The 23,205-nt window shown below is 28.2% G+C and overlaps 2 protein-coding genes across 2 annotated transcripts; one reads left to right on the forward strand and one right to left on the reverse strand.

The window, feature by feature from the left end:
• The first annotated feature begins 447 nt into the window (after positions 1 to 447).
• LOC110626588 (ras-related protein RABE1c) lies at positions 448 to 8,168 on the forward strand. Its single transcript, XM_021772590.2, has 8 exons — positions 448 to 718; positions 5,764 to 5,836; positions 5,930 to 6,030; positions 6,785 to 6,850; positions 7,118 to 7,215; positions 7,448 to 7,510; positions 7,582 to 7,674; positions 7,794 to 8,168. The coding sequence occupies exons 1-8, from the start codon at positions 646 to 648 to the stop codon at positions 7,875 to 7,877; spliced, it is 651 nt and encodes a 216-aa protein (XP_021628282.1). The 5' UTR covers positions 448 to 645; the 3' UTR covers positions 7,878 to 8,168.
• Positions 8,169 to 15,792: 7,624 nt separating this feature from the next.
• Positions 15,793 to 16,533, reverse strand: LOC110626977 (zinc finger protein ZAT12). Its single transcript, XM_021773189.2, has one exon. The coding sequence runs from the start codon at positions 16,440 to 16,442 to the stop codon at positions 15,948 to 15,950; it is 495 nt and encodes a 164-aa protein (XP_021628881.1). The 5' UTR covers positions 16,443 to 16,533; the 3' UTR covers positions 15,793 to 15,947.
• Between the last annotated feature and the right edge of the window lie 6,672 nt (positions 16,534 to 23,205).

Raw genomic sequence — 23,205 nt, forward strand, 5'->3', positions numbered from 1 at the left:
TTATTTTTATTAAAATAAATTAAATATAAATTTAATTTGTAGATTTATTTATAAATGAGTTTAAATTTAAATTTATTAATAATCAATTTAATGTTTATGAGTATGAAAAATTTCAGATTTTATTCTTTAATTTTTTTTATTTTTTATTTTTTATTTTTTAATAAAAAAATTTTATTATGCAAGATTTTATTTATTTTTTTAAAAAATAAAAATTTAATTAATTTAAAATTTAAAATTAAATTTATTTAGCACTCATAAATTTAAAATTTAATATAATAATAAGTCCATCTAAATAGATTTAAAAAATTTCGATTCTATCTCATTAATTTTTAATTCTCAATTAAAAAAAATTTTTATTTAATTTTAAAGAAAAGTGTAACTTATTTCCAAAAATAAATTGAGTTTGGTCGTTAACTAGCGAAAACACTATTATATAAAAATTGACTTAGGCTCAACTCGTTTCACAAGTTTATTAGAAAAAAAAAAAGAAAATTAAGAATCCTTAGTGTTCAAATTTCAGCTCTCTGATCTAATATCTCCATGGCCTTTCAATTCTAAGCTCTTTGGAGATCTCTCTCTCCAACCTTGACTCTCTTTCTCTCTATTCCCGGAACTGGTTCCTTTTTTCTACTCGTCGATTATTCGATGGCTGCTCCACCTGCGAGGGCTCGAGCCGATTACGATTACCTCATAAAGCTTCTCTTGATCGGCGACAGCGGTAAGCGATCTCATCGATGTTCATTTCCTTCTCCTTTTATCCGCAAGAATATGGATCGTTTTCTGTTGTAGTTGTGTTTTTTCCCCCTTTTTTTGTGTTAAATCTCTCTTCAACGATCTGATTTCTTGAAGGATTTGATTTGTTATGGCATATTTCTTTAGCATTATGAGATTTGTGTTAGGTGCATTGATTTGCATTTTCATGCATCATGAGGATGGTAATTTTGATTTTATAGGTATTTTACAATGGTGAAATTTGTTTTCTTGCCAATCAGGTCTCCAAAATGTTTTCGGCTTAGAAGTTCGTTTTTTGTTTGAAATAATGCTATTTAAGCTTTCTCTGTAGCTATCATCTGCAAATTTCCCCCTATTTATTTGTAGTTACTAGAGCTGAGGTAGTGGGGATAGATAGAGGTAATGAATCTGATCGAAATTATGGAATATTAGAAACTTTTTTCTTTTAGTTTTTTCATTTTTCTAGAGAAATATAATTTGAGATATTTTTATCAATATTTTGCTGAAAGATGAGAGCAAGGATGTATTTAGCTATTTTTAACCTGTGATGTTTTCTTTAGGACTCCCTGCTTTGCTGGATGTATTTCATGATTTCTTTTTTCATTTGAGTCTGTGCTGGGATATTAGAAGTGCTTCTTTTATATTAGGGTAAATTACATTTTATACCGATCTATAATTCTTTTTTAGGGTAAATTGAAGGTTATTCCATCCATAATTCTTTTAATCAATCGGTCAAAAGGAGAATAAACATCTTAAATATCTAAAATACACTCATGAACACTTAAATCCTTTCAATATAAGTGAAAAATTTTATATTGTTTAAGCTACACTTTAGTCCCTAAGTTTAATATAATTGACGGATCAGTCTTTATATTTTTAAAGCTAAATTCTTAAATCTCTTCATATTTAATCTGTCTAAAATTAGAGTTTTACATCCATTATAGACATTAGTTCAAAATTATTGGATGGTCTGAAAGTAGAATTTTTTCATAAAATACTCTTTATAAAAGTTTACAATCTATACTTACTCTTTATAAAAGTTTACGATCTATACTTAAAGGTTATTTAGTACCACTTAAAAATAGCTGAAATTGTAAGTATTTTCTCAAAGTTTTGAAATTATAAGTATTCAAGTATTTTAATGAACGAAAATTAAAGAATAAAAATTGTTAAAAATTAGTTAAATGAGATATTATAAAGAAAAATTAATGGGATTTAATTGTTCTTTTAAATAAAAAATGAAGGATCAAAATGTTTAAATTATAATAGATGATGATAAATTGATTATATAGGGATTTAAATGTATAATTTTAAAGATATCTATTAATTATACTAAAACTTAAGGATTCAAATGTAGTTTATCTATTCAAAAAGGGTAACAAAGGCATTTCTACACTTTAAATGGATGGAGGGACCTCTAATTTGGACGGACTAATTATAGAGAGATTTAAGTGTTTGATTTTAAAAATATAAGGACCGATCCATTAATTATGCTAAAATTCAAGGACTAAAGTGTAATTTACGCTTTATATTATATAATGTTCTTTGAGCTAGCAAATAGCTCTTGTAATTATATGTGCAATGATGCTTCGATTTGAAAGTGAATAGAATTTTTGTTATAGAACATTGAATGCCCTTGAGACTCAAGATTTGAGGATATCGTGCTTCCAACATGAATCTTTGGGTTATATCTGGTAATTGAGGTCTGCAGTTCCAATTCCGGTTAAGCATGGTTCTCAATTCTTCAGTTCCACTTCATTCAATACGGTTCCGTTTCTCGGTTCTTAAAATAAATTTATGCAAAATTTTCATGAAAGTTTATGCTTGAATTACCATTTAAGTTTTAAAGTTAGTTATTAATGCAAATTATATTATATATATAATATACATTTAAGCTATTTGCATATATACAAAATTAACCTTGAAAATAATAATATAAGTATATTATTTAATCAGAAAATTACTTTTTCGTCCTCGAGGTATAGCATAATTATGAAATTTGTCATTTTATTTTTAGAACTCAAGCCTTCAGTTCCTGAAATTTGATTTTGTCCAAATTCAAAGTCTCTCTGTCAAAAAATTCTGTTAAGTAAATGATCTAGGCCTAATTAAAGGAAAGAGAGTAAAATATAATCCCAAAAATATTCTTATCCTCCTTTTCTCTTCTGCCCTTTCTCTTCTCCCTATCCTTTCCCTTCTTTCTCTCAAGCCGATTTCTCTCCTCCCTTCTCCTGTGGTTGGTGCCGACTCATCACTGTCCTCCTCGTCATTGCCACCACCGAAGGAGAAGCCTTCCTCATTGCTAAGAAGAATCACCCATCGTCAAAAAGAAGCACCCGTCATCGTTTCCATTGCCTTCATCGTAGCTGCCGCGAAGAAGCCCTCATCATCGTTGCTGCTCTTGTCATCGCCTTCTCGAAGAAGCACTCCTCCTCGTCTTGCTGCCTTAGTCGAAGCCGTGAAGCCTCATCATCTTGCTGCCTTCGTCGAACCTGCGGAGCCTCATCGTCGCTGCTTGCTGTCTTTGTCAAAGCCACTAAGAAGCTCTCATCATCAACGCAAACGGGAGGCAGAACTAGTGGTTGGTGATGGGAACAGGCAAGCGAAGGGCGACAGCGCGATGATGGTGGATGGTAGAGGGACATCATCAAGCAACAATGGTGTGAGGGGTGAGAATCAGGTGACTGCGAATGTGTTGATTGTTGAGAAAAGAGACCTTTGAGTTTGACGGAATTAAATTTCAGGAACTAAAGTATTGGATTATAAAAAGAGTAGTTTGGTTATTTTTTCTGTCACTAATGATATTTTTTACGGACTGACCTCTGATGTTGACAGTATCAAACATTAAGGACTAAAGTATTGGGTCTTAAAAATAAATTCGTTAATTATACTACACTTCAAAGACGAAAAAGTAATTTTTCCTTATTTAATATACATTTTAATTACCTTTTTTATTATATAATATTTAATTATAGCATATATATGTAACAAATGATTAAATATATTGTAAATATAATAATTCACTTGTAATTAAGAATGATAAAATGATTTAGTATTTTTATAACTAAAGTTATTAATAAAAATAGATAAATAATAATGATAGTATGTAAGTTGTACATAATTATAATATATACATATTATGATATTAATGCATATAAATATATATAATTATGTTTATATATATAATACACCTAAAAATTATAGAAAAGCACGTGTGTAAAATCAGTGCAGGTCCGGAATGGTCCACGGACGGTTTCGGTTGAGTTCTTAGTGAAGAACCAGAATTGTAAAATAAGTTCAGTTTGGTACAGATCTTAAAATTGTGGTATGGTTCTTCAGTTCATGATCCCAAGAACCGTGCACAACCCTATATGATAATATTCGATAGGGCACCTTATTAAATTGGGGTAGTCCAGCATTGCCTTTGCCTCTTGCTACCTGTCCTCTCCTCTCCTCACGTTTGAATTCCAATGCTGCAATTCATTTGTTCTGTGTTCATGTCGCTTGTCCTTGTTATTAAGGTGTATTCTGTGAAATCTTTGTTCAGTTTGGTAAACTAGGACCATGTGCTCACTAAATTTTGACGATTGACGAATCTACAATGAATATCTCATCAGTCAAAATCTTATGCTCATACTGAACTTGTGAATTGTGATCAGGATAAGAGTCTCTCTGCTTATGTTTATGTTCAGTGATTTGCATATCCTGCCACTTTTTTCTGTCTCATTCAGCTTGTCACCTAATTGTTTGCAACTTGTTCAAAAGCTTAAAGAGTTGAGTTGGACACTGTTAGTTACAGTGTTGAAGGCCTTTGAAATTTTTTTTTTTGTCAAATAGATATAGAAGATTCATTAAAGAAAGTCCCAAGGCCTAAATACAACAAGGTCCATCGAGAAACAAATCAAGGATCAAAGGCCCATACATATAAAACCACAAAACTTAGATCCAAAAACCCGAAAAGGACCCGATATCCAACCCGGAAAAGGCAAGAAACGCCTCTTCAAACCTGAAAGCACCGTCACCGGCAATAAAAAATTGAAACTTGAAGCCATCAGGAGAAGGCTTTTGAATTTGGAAATTGTCTGATTTTCGCATAGCTGATATGTGAGAACTTTGGATTTGTACTTAGCTATTTATGGTGTTTTAGAAGTAATATTTCTACAGGGTTTTATTCTTTGACATTTTCCTTCTTTTCTTTTTTCCCTTTTCAGTGATTAGGGATTTATTCTATGACATTTTTCCTCTTTACTGTTTTGGTTAAAAATAATATACTTGTAAGCATACTTATAGTGGAAAATGGAAAATAGATAGCTAATTCAGAGATGAGATTGGCTAATGCTTCTATAGAAGGATTAATTGGCTAGTTAATCATTAGTGGTAGACTTGCCATTTATAGATGATTAAGAGCAAAGCTGAAGAGGTGCCATTGTTTTGGGGCAGTGGCAAAAGTCTTTGTGTAAGTCCATCTTATTCTTATGTTAAAATTAGTGAAAGGTAATGGCTTTGTTCTTTTCTTGGAATGATAACATGGTAACAGCCATTAAATGGAAAGCTGGAGATTGCATGATCTGCTTACTGGCCTCGCAATTTCTCATTGTTGGATGAACTGGTCTGTTGTGCTCTGATGTTTTGTGTTATTTGTTTACTGTTGGACCTAGATTTATTGACTTATGTAAGGAAACTAGGAAAATCTAGATAGTAAACTAATAAGTCAATTGTGAAGTAAAAGTATACTGCTAGTCAGGGATTTAGGTTCACCAGATAAGCGAATACACTGGTTTAACGTGGTTAATATCCAGATTCACATGCTTCATGCTTGGTGCATAATTTATTGTCTTGAACTTTCTGCTGGAGAGTGTGTAATCCTATGAGTTCTAGCATGTGGTTTCATTAATATTATTCTTGTTTTATTGCTATTTTAATAGGAAAATTAATGTCCTTTACTGGATTTGAATAGTCAGAAAAGCTAATTTGATCTGCAAGTGACTTTGAACTAAATATTTCTATTGATCTTGTTGTTTAACTCCTCAGGGGTGGGCAAGAGTTGCCTTCTTTTGCGATTCTCAGATGGTTCCTTCACTACTAGTTTTATCACCACCATTGGGTCTGTATTGCCTGAACTATGGGTTCATACTGCATTATTTGCTTCCTCTTAGATGAATTCTCTGACTTCCCAATATCACTTCTCCTTGTGCAGTATCGATTTCAAGATAAGAACCATTGAGCTTGATGGCAAAAGAATTAAACTTCAAATTTGGGATACAGCTGGTCAGGAACGGTTCCGAACAATTACAACTGGTAAGTTTCTGTTCTATAGGTAATGGTATTCCATTCTAACAAACGGGAGATGGTGTTTTGGTGACATCTAGTCTTATTTGAGGTCGGTAATAATGCATTGCACTTGCAAGGAATTGAATTGACAGTTCATTTCTGATATTTATGTTATTCGCCTTGAATATTTCAAGTTGGAATCAGTCAATTTGATAATCTTAATGAATTTCAGTTTTCCCCTGATTGGAGAAATGGGCCTTTTCCTTTGGACTTTTGGGAATGAGGGTCGCCTGGAAGCAGTTTAATGGTTGATTGTGATTGCTCAAGCTCAGGTCCTAAAGGTTTTTCTTGTGTTAAATACTAAGGTTGAACAAGGACTCTAGACAACCTAAAGAAAATCCTTTGGCTACTTTCTTTCGAGAAACAGGCTTTCACATTAGTAGTTAAGTGAATGACTAAACCATAGGCATTTGAGAAACCTAGAAGTCTGATGCTTGAATGCATTCTTTGTTTTAAATTACATTTCATGGTATTTCACCTAGTGCCAATGCTGAGTGTAGAAAATTGCCAACGTAAGTGAATTAAAGGTTCCCGTCAGGCTAATAAACTGTTCTATGCATTTATGGGCCTGTCAGAAGGTTTAGATCTAGAAATTGTTAATGTAATTATATCTTTGTGGTGCTGTTTCCTGAAAGTTGTTTTCTTTGTTTCCTCCTCCATTTGTTTCAGTGTCATCTCTTAATTTGTTCCCCCGCTCATTCATTCCTTACTGCTTTTGCAGCTTACTACCGTGGAGCCATGGGTATTTTGCTAGTGTATGATGTTACTGATGAATCATCTTTCAATAGTAAGTTTCTGTGCTCTTTATCTGGTAGCTGTCAAAATTACGAGTGTAAACTAATTTTGCTTCACCCTGATGTACGGTTTGGATTACTTTTTTTTTTTCTCTATACTTGTGCATGCCTGTCTAGACCATTCTCATTTACACAGGTCCATTTTCACTTACAATGAGGTGAATAGTTGAAGTTACACTAGGTTTATTGAGCAGTTCACCTTTGGGTGTCCTTTTTTATTTTTATTTTTTCTCATAAACATGGCAATGTAACCTTTTCAGACATCAGGAATTGGATTCGCAACATTGAACAGCATGCTTCAGATAATGTTAACAAGATATTGGTGGGGAACAAGGCTGACATGGATGAAAGCAAAAGGGTATTGCTATGTTTTTATATTTATTGATTGAAAAGAATGCTTAAATGTCTCTTCATTTTCGGATTGTTTTAGTTGCATGAGCTGAGTTGTTAATTTTTCCATCGATGCATGAGCTAGGTTGTTAATATATTTAGAAATTTAAGCAGTTAATTTCTCTCTCTTGTTCGCACACATCAAACCTTATGGCTTAAAGTTCATGTACCTCAATGTTATTTTCTTGATATTTTCTTAGGCTGTCCCGACATCCAAGGGTCAAGCACTTGCTGATGAGTATGGGATCAAGTTCTTTGAAACTGTAAGTAATGCTCGCACATTCCAAAGCTAATTGCACAGTTTGGTTTTTTTATTGAAAACTGTGAATTGCAGAGTGCAAAGACAAATTTAAATGTTGAGGAAGTTTTCTTTTCCATAGCAAAGGATATAAAGAAAAGGCTTGCTGATACGGACTCGAAGGCTGAGGTATTTTGAATTTTTGTTTTCTTAATAAAAGAAGAAGAGGGAAGAAAAAAGGAGTAGAAGAAGAGGAGGAAAAGTTTCTAAATATTAATATAATTTCTTTTTATTTATAATTATTGCAGCCTACAACAATTAAGATCAATCAACCAGACCAGGCAGGTGGGGCGGGTGAAGCTGCCCAAAAATCAGCTTGCTGTGGTTCTTAAGAGCAAATTATTTTTAATAGGGCATTAATTGCAGATGACACTTATCTAAAAATGAGGGGAAGTTGAAAATAGAAAAAAAAAATTCTGATAACAGGATGCTGTGTGCTTGTAATTTTTCTTTTTGTCATTCTTTTTGAACCTGGTTTTAGTGTGTTAAGTGTAGGTTGTTAGACTACATTTTTTATTCTGACAGTGCGTCTCCTGTGGTACACTCTTTCTTTTGCCCTTCTTGGGCAACTAGTTTCTTCTTTGCTTTTGATGTATTGGAAATATTTGTTAGTTTATCTGTAACGTAGAAGACGATTACAGTTGTTTTTTAAGTAGAATATATATATATATATATATAAAAGTTCTCGAGTTTAATCCTACTTTGCACGGCAAAAAAACCGTCACACTTGTCAGGTTCAAGATGTATTTATGCCACTTTAGATCTTATACGTTTAGTTAGAAATTGAACCTAGTTTAATAGAGCTTACATGTATGCGTGAAATTTTCAAAATCCTAAGGATAATAAAAGTTGAACCTAGTTCAACAGAGCCATGTATGTGTTAAATTCTCATAATGGTTTGCGAGAAGTAAATGTGTTCATTATAAAGTCTTGGATAGTCCTTTCCTCTTATTCTGCTTCAGGGCGAGTAAAGTCAGGTCCATTTTCAAATGTTTGATATCATATCCGTGCTACAAAAACTACTTTTATTTTCCCTCTAAATATGCATTTAGAGATATCAATGTTACTCTTTTTGATAAAAGTCTGTTTGTAGACTTGGCCATGGCCTCAATTTCGATCCATTTTGAGGCTGGAACCGCGGGTTTGTTGAACTTTACAGTTTGAATTGATCTTGGTTCCCGTTTTGGTTCAAAAATATTATTATTTTACAATTCAAATTTAATTTCAGTTTAGTTTGATTCCGGTTTATGATTTTTTAAAAACACAACAATAATAATATTCTATATTTAGAATATAAAAATTTTATTAAAATGTATTTAAAATACATTATTTATTTAATTTTATAGTAAAAAATTAAAAGAAATCAAATCAACTATATAAATTATTTATTTTATAATAAGTGAAGAAATTCTTTGAAACGGGCTGGTTTTAATACTAGTTCGAGAGGGGGAGCTTGTAACTGCCCTCTCTCAATCCAATTTATATACTGAAATCATTTTATTATTCTAATCTCGGATTTGAGTAGTATTGTTATTAACTTGATTAACTTTTGTAAACCCATTGTAGCTAGGACAGACTTCAGCATCTTCCAAATCGTGTGATATAGAGTCCTAATATATGCATACTGGTCATCCATTCCATGACGCATGGTTTTTTCAGACAAATTGACAGATCTTCCAGTTTTGCCAAGGAGGTGAATAGATTGGACGGGAACTTGCGGAAAACCAGAGGAATCCTCTCTGTATTGCAAAAAAAAAAAAAAAAAAGAAAGAAAAGAAAGAAGTGCACCTAAAAAGAAAAAAAAGAAAAAAAAAAACGTGTACCTAAAAAATGCTTTAACAAAGAATATAGAATTAAGAATCATCATTCCAAAAATGAATTAAATCAAATAAATTGAAAATTAAAATTTTAGCATTTATAAAAATCAAACTGATTTTAAATAAAAATTAATTTAAATTGAATCAATTTGATTCAGTTTGTTTCAATTCAATTTAATTTATTAAATTTTTTAATAATTTTTTTTATTTTATTTTTAATATTTTAAAATTTAATTAAAATATTTTAATTTTAATTATGATATAATTTTCTTATATTATCAAAAATAATATATTATTACTCATTATTATAAATTCGATTCGATTTTAGTGATTTTTTAAATTTAAATCGAATTAAAATAATTAATTTTTTTAAAAAAATTATAAAAAATAATAATTTAAATTAAAATTTTAAATTAATCTAATTCTATCCATTTTTCCAATTTAAACCTAATACTTTACACCCTTGTATAGCACTACCATTTTGCTTCTCCACTCCACAGTGTCTATTCCTCTTTATGACAGTGGTAAACTGATCATAATTTTTATTTTTCTTTAATTTTTTTTAATATGTATACTAAAATTTTATTTTTATGTTAATTAATTTATTAAATGTTTATAAAAATATAATAAAATACAATAAATTTTAATTTTTATATTGATATCCAATAATCTATTATTTTATTCATTATAAATAATGCAAAAAATAAATAAATAAATTAAATTAATTTTTCAAAACTTTACATAATTTGCATTCGAAGACAACTTAAATACATTAATTATTATTCAATATCGATGTATCCCAATTATAATTCATATATATATATATAATAAAAATAATAAATATTTCACATAAAATTATGGGTCAACTCTTAGAGTCAAGTCCATAGAGAAAAAAAAAGGGTACTTCGTCCCAATGGAGAAATCATGATGGGACCATTTCAACACGATGACCTCCACCTACCAAATTTCTTAGATGGGATCCCTTAAATGTACAGTTATTAATTAAAATTTTCAATTGATATATTTTAATTAATTAAAAAAATTAAAAATTTATATAATTTTATAAAAAAATATTTATTTTTTTTTAAAATAAATCATACCAAATAAAAAAAACTATATGATTTTGATTTATTTATTAATTAAAGACAGTTGCATATAAGAAATTTTCAATTTCTTGGTGTCATTTATATTCTGCAACATTGCCATTGCATTTCACTAATTCTTTTTAAAGAAAAAAAGCTAAAATTAATAATAATTAATAATCATATACAAGATCATATAATAAAATTCATACTACGTATAATAAAAAATAAAATAAAAAAGCCAAATGTATTTATTTTTTAAATTAAAATAAAATTCAAAATATAACTAATAAAAAGGAGATTTTTTTATTTATTTTTTATAATTGATAAATGATATTATTAATTTATATTTTATTATTATGATTTTTATAAGTTTAAGTATTTAATAAATTTATTTTGTTAAATAATAAATATTTGGTTAAAAATAAACCTAAAATAAGCACAAGGGCGACATAGTTTATCTTAAATTATTGGATGCTTTTATAGTATCACTTTATTATGCTAAACACATCAAATCAATAGTATTACAAAGAAATTGTTAAATAATTTAAAATTACTCACTAAATTTACACTATTAATAAAATATTAATGTTTATTTAAAAATTAAAAATAAATTTTAATTTATTAAAATTTTACTTTTTATTATAATTAGTTTGAATTATTACACGATAAATGATATGAAACTACCATTTAATTGGATCGATTTAAAATTAAATTCAATAATTAAATTTTAAGTTTAAATATTTATAAAAATTTAATTAAATTAAAAAAATTAATTTAAATTAAATTAATTTAATTTAATTTGGTTAGATGGATTAAATTTTTAATAAAATTTTTATTTTTTATATTTTATTTTTAGTATTTTAAAATTTATTTGAAGTAATTGAATTTTGGATTAAATATCATCTTTGTATGTTATCGGTTAATTAATTAATTTGGTTTTAAAAAATATTTTTTAATTAAAATGGAATGAATTAAACTTTTTAAAAATAAAATAAAATATAAAATAAATATAAAATTAAACTAAAATTTTAAATTAATTCAAATCCAACAGGGATGGTACTTCCTTAGCTTTATTGTTACCGCCGCCGGATCCTCTTGGCTGGAGCAATACATTTTCAGTTGAGATTTCTGCGTAATATTTAAGATTCAGCCTCCCAAACCAAAAGCAATTACAAGCACACGACAAGACAAATTAAAACGTCTTCTTCTCAAAAGCATTTAGGTACTACCTTCACCCGAGCTTCTCCTCTTTTTCCATCAAATTTCTCCTCAAAACCCAAGAGACTACCCTCTACAAAACGCCAAACTAACACCAATTCATATATCTCCACATCGATTACTAGGAATTATCATCAACCTCACCAACAAGAACGAAAATTCCAAGATGAAACAGCGCCACCAACAACGACAGAAGCCGCGGCCAGCTGATCATGAAGCTCCCCAACCCCATGATCGTCATCATCAGCAAGAACATCAGATTCTGTGCTGTCAACTAATGCCAGATCAGCAAACTACAAGTGATATTTCTGATGATCATGCCGGAGAATGGATCAGTTCTTTGGATTATTCACGGCTCACTTCTTTCTTGGAATTTGATGACTCTTTCTTATCACCCTGGAATTGGAATTCTGATTTCCTTTTTGTAGAAAATGGAGAGAAACAGCGTATGATGTTCCTACAGGGTTCTTTCTTCAGCCATTACAGTTATAACTGAACTTTGATCTCTGTTTTTTTTTTTTTTTTTTTTCCCCAAAGATCTCAATTAATTTTCCATAGTTTACGATAGAGTAAAGTAGTCTCTAAATTTCAGTGAAAACTATAAATTTCTTACACAGGCCAGGGAAGAAAATTATACAGAATCAAAATGCTATTAAGGGAGTTATTCCAATTTCCAACCCTCAGCTATTTAATCTTATACTCCCATTCTATAATTTTTTAAAATAACTTGATTTATATTTATATTAAAATTATTAAATTTTATTAAATATCAAGACATATTCTAAATAGTCATTTGATAAAATAATGATTAATAAGAAGTTATTTTAAAAATAAAATAAAATTATAATAATAAATTTATATATTATAAAAATGCAAAAAAAATGAATAATTATTTTGAGATAAAAAAGATAGATAAATTAAAATTATGAGATAGAAAAACCATATGAAATTATAATAATTAAAATTGTCCATGAAATATGTGAATCCTAATTATATCTCTCGTTATAAAAATTATTTTTAAAATTATAAAAACTAAATAGCTTACTTTTAATATATAGATTTTTCAAAATAAATGGTGACTTACTCTTTGTTATAATTGAAATTTAATCCATCAATTGCAACTTGGTTAATCTATCAAGATTTTTTAGTTAAATGAAAAGAATATATAAGGTTAAAAGGCTAAATTTGTCCTCCAATAAAATAGAAAAAATTAAAAATATTAAATTTAATATTTCGATCTAAATTTATCATTAAATTAAAAAAAATGCTATACTACTATATTTTAAAATTGTACTCTCTCCATATTTCCATTAAAATTAATCTTGAAATGAGTAAAATTGTACTCCGTTAACATTTCCATTAAAATTAATTGTGAAACTCGTTTCAGCAAAAAAAACTTAAATTAATAAAGATAGATTCTAATTAGAATAATATTTAAATTAAAAAAAAAACAGAGAAAAATAACCATGGAAGCAACGATGAATATCAAATTCAATGGGGCAAATAATTTTATAGTTAGATGGCGAGAATTTTACATCAACAACAAATGGAATATATATAAATCTGCAAATAATATTTACCGAAACAAGTGAAAAAAAATAATTCAACCAATATTAATACTGAAATTAATAATTATTCATATGTAATTTAAGACTATACTTTTAAGGATTATACAAGATAAAGAAATACTTTTTTTTATTTATCTCTCTTTAAATTTATATATTACTTTAATTATAATTTTTATTTGTTAATTTAGAGAATTTCTTGTACTGAAATATTTTTTCTATTAATTTTTAATAAAAACATAAACAGAATATAATTATAAAATATAAACGGAATATAATTATAATATATTATTTTATTAAATGGGAATATGGACGGAGTATAATTATAAATATATTATTAATATAGGATATTTTTGTCAAAAAAAATTAAGTGTAATTATGAAAATGCAAAGTTTGGATTTTTATGCATATTTCTCATAAGTTTATTTATTTACCTATATATATATATATGCTCTTTGGTAGCAGACTAGGGTGGTAGGCGTCCAATTAACAAGGACAAAGGAGAAGGAGGTGTGAAATGACCGGGAAAAACTAAAGCAGCTTAGGATTACTTTTGTAAGGCGTACGGTTTTTTATTGTTCTGAAAATCAAAATTAATTGAAATTTTTTGTATAACTTTACTTTGGTTTTATATATATATTTATATATATATATATATATTTATATTTTCAATTCTGTTTGATTTTCAGTGATTTGATTTTGATTCAGTTTGGCTTTTGATACTTTTATTCTAATTCAATTCAGGTTTCTTTTTTAAATAATTATATGTAATTCCTCATATAAATCTTATAATTGCCATTTAAATTTAAATTTAAATTTGAAATAGTCATATAATATTTAAATATGAGTTACTTATATTCTTAGCGATTAAGTCATCTAAAATATTATATAAAAAATATATATATAAATATTTTATATTTTTATTTTAAAGTATAATTTAATTTATTTCAAAATAACATATATAATATTTTATTGTTAATAAATATTGATAATTTTTTAACGTTATAAAAAAATATTAATATAATAAATAAAATATAATGCAATTTTACTTATTTTTATTTTAAAATTTATAATTTAATTAATATTAAATTAGTACATCGTGATTTTTATATTAATATTTTTTATATAGTCTAAAATTACTATTATTTATTAACAATGCCATACATAAATATCATAAATTTTAGAGCAAAAAAATTAATAATTATATATATATAACTCCAAAAAAATATGAATAAAATTAGTTTTTGATCCAGTTCTCTTTCAATGCCATTTTGATATTATTTTAATGAAAAACAGGGTAAAAATAAAACAAAACTAATTCAATATAATTTTAATTAATTCATTTTTTCAGTTTAATTCAAGAATCTAAAACCTATACGTAGGGGTGAGCATTCGGTCGGTTCAGTTCAAAATCGAATCAAACCGAATAAACTGAAAATTAAAATTTTAGTGTTTATGAAAATCGAATCGAACCGATTTTAATCAGAAATCGAATCGAACCAAACCGGTCTGATTCGGTTCGATTCAGTTGGTTTCGATTTTTAATAATTTTTTTATTTTTTACACTTTATTTTTAATATTTTAAAATTTAATTAAAATATTTTAATCTTAATATGATTTAATTTCTCTATATTATTAAAAAAATATATTATTATCACTAATCGGTTCGGTTCGGTTTTTTCAGATCAAAACCGAACCGAACCGAAATAACTGAAATTTCTGAAATTAAAAACTAAACCAAATCGAAATGTATAAAAAACCGAATTAAATTTTCAAACCAATTCAGTTCGATCAATTTTTTCGATTTAAACCGAATATTACTCACCCTACCTATATGTACACCCCTGTTATTTTCAATTTAATTTAACTCATCTTTTTTCTTTTAAATATAAAGTAAACTATTTTAGCTCTTTTTTTTTGTTTTTAAATAAAAAGTAAACTACTCTGCTTAGAATATATACAATATTATACATATATTTATAACGTCAGTATAAAATAATGGGTTATATAGTATAAGGTAAGTAACTTTCATCCTTCCTTACCATAAAAAAATAATTAATAAATTTTTATGTTTAGGTTGCTTAATTAAGAAAATTGATGAATAAAGAATTTTTTTTAAAAAAAAATCTATATTTAAAAGAGATTTTTATTTTTAAAATTTTGATAAAAGTAATAAAATGTGAAAAATTTTAAGGTTGTCGATACATCCACGCCTATCGATCTAACTAACACATTTAAAAAAAAAATCCGAAGTAAATATTATTTTCAATAAAATTAAAAAAAATGTTAATATAAATAATTGGCGTTCCGATGGTTTAATTCTTAATTAAAAACAAACCTTACTAAAATTTAATTCAATCATATATAAATTATTTGTAGAAATATACAATTTTAAATTTGAGTCTCAAACAAAATCAATTATAATAATATAATGTCAGCATTTATATATTAATCGATAGTGATAGTGAATGCATTTAAATAAATCTCACCTTCAATTTTTTATTTTCATTTAAAAAATATATAATCCCAATTTGATAAATTTAATATCTTTTAAGGAAATTTAGCCGTCTTGCCATAAAATATTTACTTTCAAATTCAAATCAATTGTAAAAAATTCTAGGACTCGTTGTAGAAAAATGAATGAATCGATCTGTACACAAAAATCTAACTCTCAAATTGAAAGATAGAAAAAATTCTACGTCCAAAGTTGTAATTAATTAAACATAACAATTCAAAACAGGAGACTTCACCATCTTCCCCAACTGCAACATCAAGTCATTCTCCACCGGCGTCAAGTTCAAATCCAAGCACAATACTCTCTTACTTGTCGATTTCTTCATCGTAACCGGCACCGGCAACAGAGGCCGAGTCACTAACCTATCACTCATATTCTTAACATTTCCTCTGTGTCTTCTCATGTGACCTCCGAGAGCTTGTCCAATAGGGAACTCAAGGCCGCAGATAGAGCACTCGTGGGTTTTGGGTTTCGGCGGCGAACTGGGTAGCTTGAGCAAATAATCTCCGATGAGTTTTGGTTTCTTATGGCTTGCACGGTGGCCACCCAATGCTTGAAACGATGTGAATCTCCGGTTACACGTCTTGCATGCGAATAAACGACCAGAGGGTTCATCAGTTTGGCCAACTTTAGAGATCAGCATCAAGCAATTGGCCATATCTATGGCGGACTCAGATTCTTCTCTGTCTCCCTTCATATTTAAAACCTAATACAACAGAAGAATATGCAAATAACGTGAAAGTGAAGATTTTTTTTTTGGTTGATTTTGAATCTGATGGAAGGAAGAGAAGGGAGTTTCGCGTGTTTATATAGAGGAGTTTCTGAGCTGGTGGAATACGTCAGAGCTTAAGGCAGTGAAGTGTTGAATTGGCAGATTTGCCCTTGGATTCGCGCGGACGAAGGCTCTATTATGGTGGGAATTGGATGGCAGTTTGTGTAAATAGTGGAAAGTTATTGGGTAGAGTGTAGCCGCCGTAGTTGTTACGTCTACGTGAACGCGTTGCTGACAGAACGTTAGCAATGGCCCTATGAGGCTAGTCTCCGTTGTAACCTGACAATTCTAGAATCCTTTTACTATTATTAGTAGGACTTGGGACTACAACCCCAAGCGTGTAATCGGGCGCGTGCTTACATTTACTGCTTTTTTTTTCATTAAATTTATTTTATTTTGTTATATAATATATTTTTTACCGAGTAATTATCAAATAATAAATTTTCTAAAAATATCAATATCACACGTAGACAATATAATGTAGAACATAAAGGGCATTTAGGAAATAAAAGAGATAAGGATTTTTTTTTGTTAAATATTAATTTTTAACTAATTATCAATATCAATCATGATAATTTTTTTAGGAAAATAGCTAAAATTATAATATATTTTATGAAATAATTTAGATATTACATTGTAAGATTACTATATAATAAAAATATTACATTCTAACTAAAATGAAAATTTTAAAATTGGCAAAAAAAAGAAAAATTAAATAAAACTAATTTCTATTTTTTACTGAAACATTATTGATCTTTAACTTTAATTAATACTTTTTTCATTCATTTATTTATCAAAATTTGTTAATATCTTTTAAAAAAGAACCCTTATATCTTATAAATAAATTCCCCTGCAGAAACGCAAAAGACGTAGAGAAAGTTGGGGAGTGTGACAAGCACATGACTGAAAAGCGCGTGGACAGTTGACAGAGGGTTGAGAGTACAAAAAAGCACAGTGAGAAAGCGAGGGCAGTTTCCGAGGAGAAATGACGAAGAAGAAATAGAGAAAGGGAAGAGACGTGGTGAACAAGTAGCGATAGTGGTGTCTTACTAGTAAATCTACGCGCTCCATTAACTCGCTCTTGTGAGCTGCCTCGTTTCACACCCTCAGCTTCCCATCTCCCGCCTTTAAATATATATTATATATATAAATTAATTAAAAAATATCATATTATCAAAACCATATAAATTATAACTAAAATTATATTATGAATTATTAAAATTTTAATAAAATAACTTACTTTTTATTTTTTAATTTTAATTTAAAAAATAAAATATATTAAAAAATAAAATATATTAATAAATTTATAGATAAAATTTTAATAAAATTTTTAAAGGGTAGAAAATGATTCTTTTTTAAAAAATAAAATTATATTTTTAAATAATTTAATTTTTTAAATAATAAAAATATTTTCTGTTAATTAATTTTTTAAAATATTTTAAATATTACAAAATTTAGAAAATATTGTCCTTAATTTTTTGTTTAAAACAATCGAAGCCTAAAATTAAATTTTAATATATAACGTTAATAGGAGTAGTAGCTTTCACAAGTGATGTTATATTTGACAAGTTAATTGAAAACTCAAACAATACCCTTTATCTAGGATGGACAAGTCCTCTCCCAGAAATGCAAGACCAGCAACCCGAGACAAGTACGTACGGATGGAAAATTTGAATTATCTTGTCTTATGAAAAATCTTTTTTAATTCAAAAAAGCAAATTACTTTTTAAAAAATGTCACTTTTGAAATTTATTAATTTTTAATACTTAAATTTATTTTAAACTCGATTAAAATTTATTTTAAAATTATTGAATTTATAATAAAATTATTATTATTATCTAAATAGTATTTAAATACGTTTTATTTTATATATTTTAATTAATATCTCTATTCAATAAAATTAATTGTATGATTTTGTCAAATAAAAACAAGTAATAGGAAAACAGCCCATTGATTAAGGGACAGATTGAGTTGGTAGGTTTGGAATTTATTGATAAATTGGTCGTCACAATGTGGGCAACATAAGAAAAGCAATTGTTGTTACTTGTGAGTATGTTTCACATTATTTCTTAAGTATTTCAATGCAAATTTAATTAATTAATTAGTTGAAGTTTGAAAAAGACTGAACCTTCTTCAGTTTCAGTAAAAGAAAAAAAAAACCGCCAACTTTATACTGTTTAAATATTCGTAACAACTTTACATACATGTGTTGTTATTTTATTGGTCCGATACAGCAGATTCATGCTGGCGACATAGTAATGTGTCTATGTGCTTTCATGAGCATCATAATTGATGGAATTAGGTACACTGCCATGTTTTTTATTTGGGCGGCCGGATTTTCTTTGAAATTTTTATTTTGTTAATATGGTGTTTTTCTCTTGAATTTATTTAATAAAATTAAATTTGCATCAAATAATTTTTTTTAAAAGAAAAAAAAAAAACCAAAGGTAACGTTTGTTTGTTATTAGTATTGAAGTAGTGATGGTCAAGGATGCAAAAAATTTAATCGAGGGCCACTTGTAAAAAAAAAATAAAAAACATTATATCAAATAAATATGAATAAAAAAGTAGACTACCTTCTTTCTATTTTCTGAATTTTGAAAATTAAAATATATAAGTTTTTTTTTAATATTTTTATAAAAGAAAGGAAAAACAGAAGAGTTGGAGTTGAGGGAGATCTATTTGTTAAGTTAAGAAATTGCAAGAAGTTAAATTAGCTTTGAATTATATGGGTAAAAATGTTAAGTTTTTTTAAAAAATTTAACAATAAATTATTATTAAAAAATTAAATAAATCTAAATAACAGCAAATAAATTGAACAGGTTGTAATTTATACTCTAACATCAAAATAAATTTTATTTGATATTTTAATAATAATTTAAAAAATTAAAAATAAAATTTAATATTTTGAACCTCACTCTAAATATTCAAATACATATTTACACTTTACACTGGTATACTATTTCATGATAGTTTATTAAGAATTCAAACTAAATGGGTAATTTATTGGAAATCTAAACTTATAAAAATTATAATAATTAAACACTAATTGTATTATTAATGATTTAATTTATAAAAAACTAAAATAATATAATTTATTATTAAATGCGCTCGATATTTTGCTGATTAAATTATAAATTTTCATAAAACGATAAAATGACTCATTTAATTTGTCTATTTATAAGAATTTATTACATACTTAACAATGTATTGATTAATTTTTATTTTTTTTCTGAAAGATTATCAATAACATAGCTATTAACATAGCTAATTAATAATTGTTATAATTTTTATAAATTATAATATTAAATAAGTTAATATTTTAATTTAAGTGTTCATTAGATAAATTGTAATTAATAAAAATATATGAATACATATTTCGTTTGTTTTTTTTTTTCAAAAATGAAAATATCATTAAATATGGACTAAAAATTCAAGGATTACAAGGTTTTATAAACAAAAAGGCTCAACGCAGTCCAATTCCATCACCAAATACCAGGTCCAAAGGGAAAGAAAACCCTAGAAACTAACCGGGTTATCCAAACTCGACCCAAAGAAGCACAGGAATTCTAAGGGTGCCGTTCATCATCCCAGAAGAGAAAACGAACGCTGATCCTTTTTGAACTCAATGAAAATCGTTAACCGCCACTACCACGCCGCCATGCCCCAGACTAAGAAGACAACATCACCCAGAAAAACCTATCTATAGGGCACATCAAAATAGTCAAATGGACATAAATGCCAGCTATCATAAAGTTGAAAATGAAAAAATATATATAAAGAATGCATGGCGGCAAGCCGTTCTTCAAATTTCAACTGATACGTCATGGAGTATAAAATTCACCACTGAGGTAATGATTATATGATTATATTGAAATATCGAAGTTAATAATATATTATAAACTATATATTATATTTCATGATCTTAATATAAAAAAATTATTATATATTTTTATATTTTTTAATATATAAATATATAATATTTTTAATTATATTTTATTTTAAAATTCACAGAAAAATAAAAAGAATTTAATTGCTATGAATATAGTCAAATTAATTAATGGGAACATGAGAATAACAGAACTTTTTAATAATAAGTAATTCATTAAAGTATTCACATACTTTAAAAATTATATATATGAAATTTTAAATTACAAAATTAAGTATTTGAAATTTTAAATTATAAAATTAATTATGTGAAATTTTGAATTACGAGGAATTAAAAAGAATTTGAATTATTTATTCTGAATACTATATTTTGAAGATAAGAAAAAAGAAACGAGAAATAGTTTTATTTTCTTAAAAGTTGCTACTGCAATTCTAATCATGATTTATTTATTTTTGAAAATCATATAGGAGATATTTTAATATTTTTGGTATCTTTTATAATTTTTTATGGATTAAGAATTAAATTAATATGATTAGTTATAGTTTTTATTGTTCAAATAGGATTCTGATGCGAAACTCAGAATAACTCGTGATAAAAAACCCCAAATATATACTTGACAATGAACAAGGTAAAGATATATTTAAGAAGAATGTTCTATTACACCCTTAACCAACTAATATAATTAGAAATATAGATAATCAAGTAAATTTTAATTAGAGAACACAAAAAATTTTTTTTAATAAATTAACTAAATATGGTGGAAATCTATATTAAAATGTAACAAAGTTGATCCTTGATAAATTGCTAAACATGGAGGCACAAAAGAATTAATTATCTTTACAATGGAGAATAATATCAAATCTTTATTTATTAACTTCCTCAACATACAAAATAAAGGCTATTTATAGCTAAATATCTCCTAATCCTAATTGAAATAGAAAAACAAAAAAAATTCTAATTGAAATAAAAAAATAAAATAAATTTTAATCGAAATAGGAAAATAAAATAAATTTTAGTTGAAATAAGAAAATATAAGGTAATCATATTTCAATAAGAAAAACTATAACTAATTCTACTAATTTGACTCATATTTTAATAAGAAAAATTATTATTATTATTATTATTATTATTATTATTATTATTATTATATCATTCAAAAACGCTAAATTTTACTTCCCTGTGCTTCTCAACCAGACTACATTGAATTTAAGCTGCTTTTTATTTTTAATTTTTATTTAAATTAATTTAAAATTTTACATTTTAAGTTTAATTTAATTAAAAACAAAAAAAATGAGTTACTTAATAGACTAAATAAAGAAATTAAGAAATTTAATCTAAAAATTAAATAATTAATAAATCTGATGATCCGAGATCCAATGGAATAAGGTTTTACAAGGGTTTTGTATTACTGAATAAGGCTTAAGCTTTCTGAGGAGGGGTCTCCTCTTTTATACATTATCTTGCTTGCTGGTGACGTGTAAAGGTTTCTCCAGGATTGGGCCACGCGTCTCTGCCATCCGGATTCGGAGGTACTAGGGTATCAGCCGCCTGCTCCATGCGTAACGGCCTCTGATTCTCCTCATGCGTACGTTCGAGCAGATCTGCCAGGCTGTCTGGTGAATATCATTCTGGATCCTGGACTGGGCTGAGAGTTGGGCCGGATGCTAAGCCTGAGTGGAGAGGGCCTGCTTCGTGCGGGCCGGGCCGGTTTGAGTGAGGAAGATGGGTCGAGCCCGGCCTTGAAGGTTGGATGAGCCATGATTGTTATATGTATCAGGTGTGTGGGCCTCTACGTCATGGGCCTTGGGCTGTGGTCAAGCCCCTGGTCCGGGGTGAAGGAATTCAGCGGTCATCAATTGCCCCTTCACCTTCTCGGCAGTTATTGCTCCAACTGCCGAGGGGGTGAATACCAAGAACTATTATGATCACGTCTGTTCGGGTTCAGGTGCCTTAATAACATCCTTTCATCTTTCAGTCGTTGCGCAGTTTCTGAATTCTATCTGCTCTTTCCTCTTTCTGTCTTTTCTCTATTCTTCTTGTCCTCTGCCGCCTTTACTTTCTTGTCATCATTATCTGGACATCTCCTTTCTTTCCTTTTCCGTGAATACCTTTTAAGAATCTGATATCGCTGGCTTAGAGTCTAGTGTAGCTCTGCCCCGTACTAAGTCCACAGGCTCCAAGTATATATCAGCGCCAGCTTTTCTTCATTCTTGAGCCTTCTGTTGAAATGAGAAATTCTTGTTTTATCTGTGGCAGGTCTATTCGACGCCTTCTTCAAACAGATTGCCTTGTGCCGCAGAGGTTTGTTTTGATTTTGCTCTTATCATCTTAAGGGAGGACTGTTTCTGACTTCTCTGTTTTGAAACTTTTTGCAGTTCCTGAAATAAAAATGGGTCAGCTCAAAATTCTAGAAAATTTGATGTTACCTCTAAGGCGTCTGGATGGTGCTTTGAAGATCCTTCTGGTATGGCAGCTGAAGGGTGGGACCATTCGGGAAGCTGCTGAAACTGCTTTACCCAGGTCGTCTGGCCGGCCTCCTCCTCTGCTTGTTGTCCGGGCTCCAGAGAAGGTCTGGGCTGTTGAGGGGTTCGCTCTAACTTCGCCTTTTTCCGCAGAGAAAAAGGGAATTTCCTCGATGCCCCTGTTGTCCTCTTTTGATATAAATGGGAGTGGCGCCGGCGCTCAGCTCGTTGTTCCTTTTGATGTGAAGTACCAGTATTATTATTCCCTTTGGTGTGAAGTACCAGTATTACGTGAGGCTGGGATCTGCTGCACTCAGTCAGGTCTCCAGCGATTTTT

This window comes from Manihot esculenta, chromosome 11 (genome assembly GCF_001659605.2).
Source record: "Manihot esculenta cultivar AM560-2 chromosome 11, M.esculenta_v8, whole genome shotgun sequence".
In the NCBI taxonomy this organism is placed as follows: domain Eukaryota; kingdom Viridiplantae; phylum Streptophyta; class Magnoliopsida; order Malpighiales; family Euphorbiaceae; genus Manihot; species Manihot esculenta.

Bases quoted from the DNA above. Each gene is read 5' to 3' on its own strand.
- LOC110626588 (XM_021772590.2), top strand. From the start codon at position 646: ATGGCTGCTCCACCTGCGAGGGCTCGAGCCGATTACGATTACCTCATA. The intron at 719-5,763 runs GTAAGCGATCTC...TTAACTCCTCAG, and splicing joins TCTCTTGATCGGCGACAGCG to GGGTGGGCAAGAGTTGCCTT. The intron at 7,511-7,581 runs GTAAGTAATGCT...TGTGAATTGCAG, and splicing joins GGATCAAGTTCTTTGAAACT to AGTGCAAAGACAAATTTAAA.
- LOC110626977 (XM_021773189.2), bottom strand. From the start codon at position 16,442: ATGAAGGGAGACAGAGAAGAATCTGAGTCCGCCATAGATATGGCCAAT.